This window comes from Tiliqua scincoides, chromosome 2 (assembly GCF_035046505.1).
Source record: "Tiliqua scincoides isolate rTilSci1 chromosome 2, rTilSci1.hap2, whole genome shotgun sequence".
In the NCBI taxonomy this organism is placed as follows: domain Eukaryota; kingdom Metazoa; phylum Chordata; class Lepidosauria; order Squamata; family Scincidae; genus Tiliqua; species Tiliqua scincoides.
Window position 1 is genome coordinate 57,382,838 of NC_089822.1, and position 11,866 is coordinate 57,394,703.

Below are 11,866 nucleotides of genomic sequence, written 5' to 3' on the forward strand. Positions count from 1 at the left end.
TATATATACATTTTATATATTTTATTTTTCTTTCCAAATGTAATGACCTATGGTTAAGCAATAAAGGATCTGATTGATTGATTGAACTACAGGATGTAGCACATGCCCCACTGACATAGCTATGCCACTGCTGGAAATTTGGTTAGGATTGCGCTCTCTGTTTGTTTCTTTTTTATAGTGATGAACAGAGCAGTACTATGGTCCCATCATGCTAGCAGCTGCTATGCTCGGGCTAATGCCAAAGTAGCATAGTCTTAGCCATTTCCAGCAGCAATGTAAAAAACACAAGAGGAACAAAAAAGCTAAAGTAAGAAACATTGACTTGACAGCCTCTTTCACAGTTCCCCAGGCAATGTCACCATCAACCATGGTGTGAGAGAGAACCCCTATTCCCCAGTCGCAGGGATAGGGATACAGAACTGTGGTGCTGCCACCAAGAGTGCCCACATGCCCACAAGCCCTGGCAACCAGAAAGAGAGAGAGCACCCCAGAACCCCGCTCCTGGATGAGGGGGTGGATGGCAGAAGGCCCTGAGGCCAGGCCCCTATTGGGGGTGGCAATAGAATTCCCACTGTCTATGCCTAAAAAAGGTTTGTTGAGTTGAGAATTCTCATACAGTGAAGGACATTGTAGAGAAATCCGTGGGAGGCCAGCCAGCATGCTCAGTGAAAGAGGGGGCATCGTATTTAGGAATGCTTTCTCAGAGACTGTAAGCCACACCTACAGATAAATTCTTCTTGAGCAGCACCATGTTGCAGTAAATCTGTCCTTTTCTCCCAGGCATCTCTGTGAGTAAGGCTGCCATTTCCTTCCCCCACCCCTGTGATATGGGCTTATCCCCATGAGAACAAGCAGAGCTTGAGGGGTGCTTTACAAGAGGACCTCCTGAATGTGGATATGCAGCTGTGAATCGAGCCTATCTCCTCATCTCTGTTTTGAGTTGCACAAACAATTTGACATTGTTATTTTTCAAATGAATTAACCGAGCTGTGAAGAAAAAGTCATTCACAGAGGAGCTAACACAATGCATTTTTATAAACTGCAAAATAAAACGAGAAGTAACTGGTCATAGCTGATCAGGCAGGGAGACATAAGATAAAAACAGCACAGGTAAACATACTGAGTAACCTAGACAAAGTATGAGAGACCAACCCACAAACCTTTAATCTAGTGCAGTGTTTCTCAAACTGTGGGCTGGGACCCACCAGGTGGGTTGTGAGTCAATTTCAGGTGGGTCCCCATTCATTTCAATATTTAATTTTTAATATATTAGACTTGATGCTACCATGGTACGTGACTGCATTTGGGGAAACGTTACAGATCTGTACTTTGAACAGGCTACTATGTATATGCTTTTAACAATTGATAGCAATGGGACTTGCTCCTGGGTAAGTGTGGGTAGGATTGCAGCTTAGGATTGGTAAACATTTTCCTACTTGTTGCTGTCACTTCCGGTCATGACATCACTTCCGGTGGGTCTTGACAGATTCTCATTCTGAAAAGTAGGTCCTGGAGCTAAATGTGTGAGAACCACAGATCTAGGAACTGAATAGGTAACTGCTCCCCCTACTGGTAGGAATGAACACATATTCCCACATATTCCTATATTGTTAATTGTATAGATCTAGTTTGCATGCCCTAGCTCTTCCAACAATATATTGATATATTACACATATTCTTATACATTTTATGTGATCAATTTTGCATGGTGCTGTATGAAAGTGATTTCATAGGTACTCTTTAGGTACTCTTCTATAATGGCAATGAGAGGCACCCCCACACTCACCCTCCTCCCATTAATAGAGCAACCATTGAAGGAATTCTTTAGGGGTGAGGTTCAGTAAAGCCATTGCATACTTAGAGCCTCTTTTTACATTTTAAAGACACTCAGATAAGACGCTTTGGTGTTTAAGAATACTGTACATGCAAATGTGCTTTAACATTGTTTCACACAATCATGTTAGGGGTAAGACTCTTAAACAACTAATTGATCTTTCAGCTTCCACAGTTTCTCCTCTTTCGTTAGCCTCAGTTGCTTTAAAAATTAGAATGTTATGGCTTGACATTTAAGAAAGTGTTAAGTATCAACATCTTTGTATCAGTTGGTAAACATATGGGAATTTTAAAGAACTGTATATGAAATTGCTATACTGTATTTTATATCTGATTGGTTTCTAAGGTTTACAATAGTTTCCATATTAATTTTTTAGAAAACCATATTTATTGGTTGCATGTTTTTTTTATTTATCAAAAGTTCTTTTTAGGTTGAATAGTACTTGAATAACTCATTAATGTACATAGTTGTGTGCGGCCAGCAGATGTCACTGTATAAATATTACATTTTCCTTTCTGCTTTAAGCTCTTTTTCCCATTTGACTTGATTAAGTATGATTTTCAAAAAGAGGAGCCCATCAGAAATGAACATGGATGGTGTGAACGAGTTAAGAAAGGTAAGACTTTTATCAGGGTATGTCTCCCATTTTGATAGCACAAACCTATAGAGGTATATTTGATACTTTGTGGAAATGAAGATGTTTGGGGATATATCTTCAGTCACTCTGAAGGCAGTCCTTATAGCAATAGTAGTGATAGGTAGTAGCAGAAGCACTAGTACGTTGTAAAAAGGAAAAGATTCATAGCTGAGAGCCCTGTCTACTGAATCCCAAAATATAGTCATGACCACAGTGTACTGAGAGACTTGATTTTGAGAAGTTTGGTCTAGAACAGTGCTTTTCAAACTGTGGTCTGCAGACCTGTGCCAGTTCATGAACCATCAGCTACTAGTCCGCAGCATAGCTTCTGTGTGGCTTCTGGTTTTTTGAAAAATCAAAGCCATTAAGTTTCTCAAAACTTGCAGCAGGACTTGGATTCACACCAAGCCTTGTGAGAGCTACAAGACAAGACAAGGCACGTGTGCATGCTCTTGAAATTTAGAAGCCCCTGGTAGGTTGAAAAAATTGCCAGTCTGCCACAGCAGAGCTTTTGAGAAGCATTGCTCTAGAACTTTCATGATGAAAATTAAAGTTGACTCCAGTGTTCTTAGGAAAGTTTCCTTTATACTGCATTTTTATTTTAGAGGAACAAGAAATTGCATGTTCTCCCATGCCCCTCCTTGTTGTTCTGCAATAATTTTCTCCCATAGTCACGAAGAGTGAGCACCTGGGAACCAATCAACCATGGTTAGCTCACATTTGTAGCGTTTTAATAGACTGGAATGAGGGATTTCAGTGCTATGGTTGAGTGTGGCCAAATTGCATGGCAACGCATGAACCATTTCCCATACTGGTTTGCATTAGAAGCAGCTACTCACACGGGATGTTGAGTGATGAGATTGATAATGGCAAGAAAGGGAATGGAACTTGGGGCCAGACAACATGTTAGGTTAAGCCTGGAGAGGGGCTTAAAATTGGAAGTGGCTTCTTTTCCACAAAAACAGTGAAAAAGGAATACAGATCAGGGCCTTCAGGAAGAAATTACCAATATTCCTCCAAGCCATTTTCCTGCTAAAAATTGCTCTCCAAAGTAAATTGCTACTAGTACTGTTGTAGAATTCAGTTTGAGAGATGATGATTTTTGGGGAAAAATAGAGCAAGGAAAGTGTTAACCCTTATCCCCATATACCATGGTTTTGATCCACGTCAGGATCCCTCTCCTTACATGGGTTCATTTGTGAAAAAGGAAACACTTATGCTTTCCAACCAGTCTCCGAGGAGCTTAGCATAACATGAAGTTTCGCAGTTACATGTCATTTAAATCTGTCTCTGTGCCCATGAAGGCATTATTGTACTGAGCTGAAATTTAGAAGTTACTTTTATGCAAGGCTGGCTGCTAGGTTCCTGACCTTTGAAAACATAGATTTGAAAAATGTTTGGCTCAAAAGGTCTGTTTGCACTGATTTTGAAAGTTGCAAAGAGGTTTAGAAATGCAGACTAAGGGCCCTGAGTTGGGTCAGCGCAGGCACTGACCTCCAGTGCCAGCACTGGGTGTTGCAAATGTGCCATAAAGCATGCCCTTGACACCCTGGGCCAAGTTAGCTTTGGCGCTGGCCCAGCGCCAGTTGGTGCTGAACCCAGTGCTGACTGGACGCCACCCAGAGCTAGGTAAGAGTTCTGGGCAGTGGTGAGGGCTTTGGGGGCAGGGGAGGCATTCTGGGGCAGGGAGAGGAACTGTGGCAGGAGGGGGTGGGACTGGCAGAGCTCCGCTGGATCCTGAACTCCATGTCAGGCCCTCTGGCCTGACATGGAGTTTCTCAAATTTGCACTGGCAAAATAGCCAGTACAGACGTGAAAAGCCATGTTTGCCAGGCTTGGGGCTTTCCCCAGGGGAAGGGGATGAAAGTTCCCTTCCCCTGAGGAGACCTCTGACAGCTGCCATGGTACTGCAGAGGTAGCCGCTTTGGCACTGTTGCACTCAACTGTGCTGCTGCCTTTAAGATTGGGCTGTAACTCTCTCTTGTGATTAAATCATGTCTGGCAGAACAATTAATATATCTCACTGTCACTTTGAGTGTGAAAAAGAAAACTCAATATAAAACTGAAATTATAACCAGGGCAGTTTTTTGGCCTCATGGGAAACTGACATTACACTGGGGTGAAAATTGCATCCTAAATGTATTTGTTTTCATCGAAAATAAATAGTACATTGAATAGAGCTAAATTTGGGCTATATAATGGACCAGAGTGTTGGCAATGATGGCCTGAAAGCACAAAGTTGCAGCACTAATAACTTTGTGTGTTTGAACAAGACATATCCCTTTGGGGTAGTAAAAATGTTCCAAGTAGTTCCAACATCTATTCTTGTTTTTTTCTTAAATCTTATAGTTACCATGTTATTTGAGAATACTTTGAATTCATTTTATGAAGAAAGATATAACTGAATGACTCTCATGCATATACTTCCCCCCTTTTGCTCTCTCTTTAGAATCAGGCATCAAGGGAGAAACTGCTTTCTAATATTCTTTTATTCAGAAAACATGATAAAATACAGATTGTGTTGGACTAATTTGCATTCTTGTTCCTTTCTACAATTTTACACATAGGTGAAGCTGGCCTTCTAATATCCAAAGTAAATTCAAAGAATCCATTCTTTGGCTATGCTGGGAATAAGAGAGACACAGAAAAGAAGTTACTTTGCAATGTGTTTAAGGAGCAGGACTTTTATTTCAATACAGGAGATCTGTTGGTTCAAGATCAAGACAACTTTCTTTACTTTTGGGACAGGACAGGGGACACATTCAGGTATAGTCACTATTAGATTTTAAATCACTTGTCTGACACAAATATATACATGCAGACATATAATGTTCCTTTGGTCTTGATACCACTTGCTTGCTGACAAGCCTCAGACTTTTTCATTGTCTCAGGAATGGTTCACAAAAATAATCCTTGGATACTTCTACTTACAAAGGAAGTAAAAAAGCAGATAATGTGTTGGTTGCATGCTCAGTGTAAGCTGGAGGGGTCAGAACATCTGCTTTCATGCAGAAGGTCCACAATTTAGCCCCTGGGATCTTCAGATAGGACAGTGAAAGATCCTTATCTGACAATACTAAGCTGGATGGGACCAATCATCCAATTCTGCATGAGGCAGCTTTCGGTATTCCTAATTGCTAATAACATGAAATTTTGCTTTAAAGTTTCCAAATTTATTTTTTTTTCCTAACAACAAAAATTAGGTTTGTTGGTACATCACACATCTGTTCCTTCTTGCCTTTTCCTCTCTCCTTTTAGCACCTTTTAAGGGCTGGTACCAGTCTCCAGTTGTCATCAGCTCTCATTGATGACCAGCTGTGGAGCTGTCGATCACCACCAGGTGTCTCTGCAGCCTTTCGGGGGCTGGCTTTACTTCCACAAAAACCGTGCATTACCACTGTGGGGTGCATAGCACTGTTCATATTTATCTGCACATACTTCATTTTAGATGGAAAGGGGAGAATGTTGCCACTACAGAAGTTGCTGATGTCATTGGTATGCTGGATTTTATACAGGAAGCCAATGTTTATGGGGTTCCTGTGCAAGGTAAGAGAACTTATTTCTTGTTTTACTTTTTGTATTGACTATATTTTAAATATGTGCTAATAGTAACTGTTACCCTGCACATGCCTGATCTCATCTGATCTTGGAAGCTAAGCAGGGTCAGGCCTGGTTAGTACTTGGATGGGAGACAGCCGGGAATATGGGGTGCGGTAGGCTTATACTATAGTCTTTCGAGACTGAAGGTTGCCAACCAACCATTTTTAACAAATACTCTTTAAAGCTGTTGCAAATAAAACACCATCGAGCATAGCCTGGTTGCAAGATGTGAGCAACTGCAGCTATGTGACGATGGCCACAAGGGGAGCCATAATACCAGTAAATCAGTATGAAGTGAGTGGTGGGGATGGGAGAAATGGGAAGGGGACAGGGCGGTGACTGGGACAAGGGCAGATTGAGCCTGGGAAGAGGTGGTACCAGCACAGTTGACTATCTTATCCCTCTTCCTGGCCTTGATCACCTTCCTGTGTTCACTCAGAATTGGCACAGGTCGCTGGCACTGGTCTGAGTAGACCCAGCAAGGGCTTACCCTCGGTCAAGGAAACAAATGTTCCCTTACCTGGAGGAGATCTCTGGGACTGTTTTTCCTGTAGAATGCAGTGCAGACTTCAGTGGCATGGCTGCATTGGTGTGGGGAGGATTAGGTAGGATTGGGCTGCTGGTCTCCCAAGTTCAGTGTGACTTTTGTTATTTTCCAAAGAGAGGTTTCTGTGTACCCAGGTATCCAAGTTCAAACACTTGGAATGCCCCTTGTCAAAACACCATCCTATCCCTATGAATATGCACTACACTCTCTCCAGAACCAATGTGCACCTCATCAACTTCTGTTTCCTGCTCCAGCTCCACTGCTGCTCTTTATGAAGTGGCTTATCAAGGAGAAACCTGGGAGCAGAACATAAATGCTCCTAGTATTCTCTCCATCAGGCACATTACGAGAACTAGTGGTGGAAATGAAGAAGAAAGTAAGCCTATCCTCTTGCATGCTTCTGAGCAAATCAGACATGGATGGGGCAGCTGGGTGGAGTAACCGGGCAGGTGGTCAAGTGACATGAGACATTCCCTGCAATGCCATAGCTGCCTTTCAAAGCCAGCTGAATGACCTGGTGGAGCTCAGAGCAGCTCAAAAGGGTGCATGAAAGCAAAACACCCCCTCCCAGAGTACCATGTCATCTGGGACTGCTAATTAGCAAAACTACCATGGAAGATCCTCTGAGACATTAGCATCTGGAATACACTGCAGATCTGCTAGTATCAATTTTAATTTGTTGTTCTGATTAAATTGCTCAGCATTCCTCATTTTGCCACTGCCATGGGAGCATTCATGCAGGTTTTTAGAATGTTTGAAAACAAATGCCAGACGTCAAAGATATACAAAGTTATACAGAGATATTCACGCAGTGTTGCTAACACAATTTCATGCCCTTTTTCTTTCTTTCTGTGCACTACCCCTCCAGCTCTGGATCAGACATTTAATGTAAATTGCAAGCTTTAGCTCTGATAGCAAAATCAAGAATGCCTGGAATCTAGAAGGGCTCAAAGGCAAAAGAAAGTGTCCATGCAGCTAACCTGAATCTACAGTGTGTTAATAAATTGGAAACTACAGCAGGAGTGATTCATTGTGATAGTCACAGATTTAAGTTGCCAGTACCAATGCCTAGGATAGGGGCCAAAGGTAGAAGTGATGTGATCAGTGATGTGAGAATGGAAGGCACTGGAAATATTCCTGAATTATTATTTTCAAGGCTGTGTTTTCCTTCGTTTGCACCATACCAACAAGGGCCACAATCTATACATACTTTCCTGGGAATAAGCCTCAGGAACACAGTAGGATTTACTTCTGAATACACATGTAAAGGCTTGTGCTGTAGAAATATTAAATATAACTACTTTTTAAGCTACAAGCCTGTAACCACATGGGAATTACTTTTGAGTAAGCATGCATAGGGTTGTATTGGTAATTAACGTTGCATTGATTTTATAATTATATAATTTTCCACAGGTCATGAAGGGAAAGTGGGAATGGCAGCTGTCATCTTAAAGCCCAATAAGTCCTTAGACCTGGAGCAACTGTATCAACATGTGGTGACATACCTGCCTAGTTATGCCTGTCCGCTATTTTTAAGACTCCAGGTAATATACGCTAATCATTATAGAGACATCTTGCATTACAAGCAGAAAATCCACTCAGTGATCTTTTAAACCGCACATACTGAAAAACAATTAAATGATGAGTTACAGGGAGCTATCTAATGGGTATTTCAGAGATCAATGTACTTTTAGTCCTACATCTCCATTAAAGAGCTGGAATTATATACAGCAAACTAATGAAAACTACAGCTTATACTCAATTAGGAAGAGTTGTATACCCCAGTAAAGATAACAAAGAGATTAGAGAGATTAGAAGCATGGACCAAGAATAATGAGATACAACCAAAATAATGTTGGAATGTAGAGATGCTGCATTTGCAGTGGAAAGCATATTAGAAATTGTATTAGAATATCATTATTTAGAAAAAGCAAAGTTACTTATAGGGCTGTGTTTGTGACTGGTGATTTAGGGGGCAAACCAAGGTTGACCAAGTGAACACAGATAAAAATCTTCTCCAGGTTGCTACAGTTCTCGACAGGAAGCCCTTCGAGCTGAGAGTTCATTGCATTTTGTCAATGGGAATTTCTACCTTATAGCCTTACACCTGCTGTTTTCAAACTCTCTGGGAGTTTGAAACCCGCAATAAGTCTTCGCGGGGCAGGGGGGAAGGCAGCAGGGGCAGGGGGAAAGCCTGTGGGTCCTGGTCTCTGCCCCCTTAAGGGGTGGGGCAGCCAGGAGACGGGGAAGGCAGCGGTGCAATCCACAGGATCGCGTCGCTCAGGGGGCTTCAGGGACTGGGATGCACTCACCAGTCCCTGTGTGCGGGGAGCCCTGTGCGAGCGCCTGCAGGGCACCCCAGATCAGGGAAAGGGAGAGTGGGGCAATCGCACTCTGCTTCCGCTTTTGCGGAGGCAGAGCAGATTGCTCCACTCTACCTTTCCCTGACCTGGGGTGCCCTGCAGGCGGCTGCTGCAGGGACTGGAGCGTGTACCCCAGTCCCTGCAGCCCCATCAGAAGGGAAAGCGAAGCAATTGTGCTCCGCTTCTGGTTTTGCAGACCGGGGCGCAGTCACTCCGCTTTCACTTTTCCTGACCTGTGGAGCCCTGCCGAAGGTTGTGCAGGGCTCCCTGCACCCCCAGGAGGCTTGGGCAAGCGCACCCAAGCCCCTGCAGCCCCCCTGAGCGGCGTGATCCTGTGGACTCCACCGCTGCCTTCCCCCCCCGTTTCCTGGCTGCCCCGCCCCTTAAGGGGGCAGAGGCCAGGACCCACAGGCTGGGGCGTCGCGACGCCCCAGTTTGAATACCACTACCTTACACCAATAATTGAATGCGAAAATTTGCAGGGATATGGGGTGGTGGGTGATGAGAATTGTTCTGGATGAGAATTATTTATTGAGAATTAAATCATGCAAGACTGAGATAACTTGACTTCTGATAAGTATCATGGAATTATTCTGATCTGATTGAAGTACACCTGCTCTGCAGTATTGTTTCTGAATGTGAGCATTTCATCTCTGTACTTCCTCCAGCAGGATAAGGCTTAGGATAACAATGAGGATAGGAAAAATTATATGACTACAGGTGTTGATGTATATACCTCATCTTCCATGATAACTTGTGGAGTGTTTTTAAAATTGAGCAAGACAAGAAAAGATTCTTGTTTCAGTGGACAGATGAGTCTGTTAACTAATTGACCTTTACCACTATTGATTTGTGACGTTTGTATGAGTCAGAAAATATAGAGAGCTTAAAAGATAATGTTTTGCATAGTTAGACAAAATTTCTGTAAAATGAAGTGTGTTACACTTTTAAACGCATTTTATAGACCTAAAAGCCAACAGATTAGAGAAGGTTTGGACGCTGTCATGGTGCAGACCAAACTATCAGCTTTCCAATTTGGGATCTGCAGTGTCTTATAGTCCTGGGTTGACTTGAAATTGACTACACTCCCAGGTTAAAACCAGCTGGGTAAATTGTCATCATTCCTTTCTACCAGTCGCTCAGCCAGGGAAGCCAAGGGCCTACAGGTGTCCAAGCTGCCAAGCCTCTTCCTTCCCAGCACTGGCCAAGGTTCAGTAATGTAACTTCTGTGGTCAAGACTGGACTTGGACTAAACCAAGATTTCCCGGAACAGTAGGCACCAATGAGGTAGATGATATAAACATTAAAAGAAAAAAGGGAGCGAAGGACAGCAGCAAACTTACACTTTAGGAATACATCGGGAACAAATAACAGAGCTAAATCTCCAAACTAAAACTAGCAGACCTCCCTGTAGGAGCATTGTTTCAGAACATAAACAGACTGTTGGACCCTCAACATGTCCAATTGCCAGCAAATGGGAGGTAACACATCCTCCTTAAAGATTTTTATACCCTTTGTTCATCTTCTCAAAGGTTCCCACAAATCAGAGACCTGAAGGCCCCAAAGATTCTGGAAGGCTGATGTAACTAGCTCTCAGCCTCTCTCATACTGCTGGACACAGCTGAAGCCAGTTCTTGATTAACAGTGTCTGTATCCTGACCTTGCAAAACCCAAACAATCTGATAACACCTGCACTTTTCATAACACAGTTCCAGCAGCCATTTACTTCCTTGCAGCAGAGACTGGAAAGGTCACAGGCTGCTGGAGTTATCACACTGCTTGCTTACTGAATGTTACTGCCTTTTCTTCCAGCAGGGATGGCATAGGCTCTTCTTACAAAATGAAATCCTAGACACCTTAAAATGGAGACCCAAATGCTTTGCAGGTGCCTTGTAAAGTTACTAGTTATAAATTTTAGTTGAATGACTCTATATGCAAACTTCATGTTTGTATGTCTTAATGCCATGCTATATAAAAGAGTCAAACTATCAAGGTGTTCATACCCAGAAGAGTAAGATGGTAGCTGAAGTCTCTGGCTAAGGTACGTGTCAGAAGTTGAGTACACCATCACAGAATTTCTGTGGAATTTCTAGTTAAGCCTCAGTGGAATATCTAGTTAAGTAGTATAGCTTATAGTAGTATAGTATAGTAGTATAGTTGTTGTTCATGTCACAAGCCTAATTTTCCCTATGAACAGAATAAAATTTGTCTCTTTTCTCTATAGAAAATAATGGAAGTTACCGGAACATTCAAGCAACAAAAATTTCAACTGGTGGAAGAAGGATTTAATCCATCTGCAATCAGTGATCCACTTTATTTTTTGGACAGTTTCAACAAATCTTATGTTTTATTAACCAAAGAACTGCATGATAAGATCTTATCTGGGCAGGAGAAACTTTAATGTTAACAAGGAGTGATATCCTGAGTAATATCAGTTCTGAAACCCAGTAAACCGCAAGACAGAGTAGACTGTTATCGCCCAGTTGCCCTTCTGAGCTCATGTTACAGACTTTTGGAGAAACTAATCATAAACAGAATTAGCCCTATAATAGATGAATTCCTGCCTGTAGAACAAGCGGGCTTTTGACAAAATTGTAGCTGTGTTGACCAGGTGTCGAGCTTGACAAGCTATATCGAGGCTGGCTTTCAAAGAGGTTTAAAAACTACAGTTGTATTTATCGACCTAACTGTGGCATATGACACTGTGTGGAGGGAGGGTCTACTATATAAATTGTATCACATCATCCCCTGTAAAAAACTATCAATTAGTCAACAATATGCTAAGTGACAGATCTTTCCAGATTATAATGGGGGACAATGCAAGTAAGGTAAGAAGGCTAAACAATGGCCTCCCACAAGGCTCTGCATTGGCACCCACACTATTT

At 42.4% G+C, this 11,866-nt stretch overlaps 1 protein-coding gene across 1 annotated transcript in view; it reads left to right on the forward strand.

The window, feature by feature from the left end:
* The window catches only part of SLC27A6 (solute carrier family 27 member 6), a 30,245-nt gene extending 18,863 nt beyond the window's left edge, over window positions 1-11,382 (forward strand). Inside the window, exons 6-10 of the mRNA XM_066615805.1 lie at window positions 2,360-2,450; window positions 5,039-5,237; window positions 5,920-6,017; window positions 8,032-8,162; window positions 11,206-11,382. Coding sequence (XP_066471902.1) covers window positions 2,360-2,450; window positions 5,039-5,237; window positions 5,920-6,017; window positions 8,032-8,162; window positions 11,206-11,382 — 696 coding nt within the window. The remainder of the gene's footprint in view (window positions 1-2,359; window positions 2,451-5,038; window positions 5,238-5,919; window positions 6,018-8,031; window positions 8,163-11,205) is intronic.
* The last annotated feature ends 484 nt before the right edge of the window (window positions 11,383-11,866 follow it).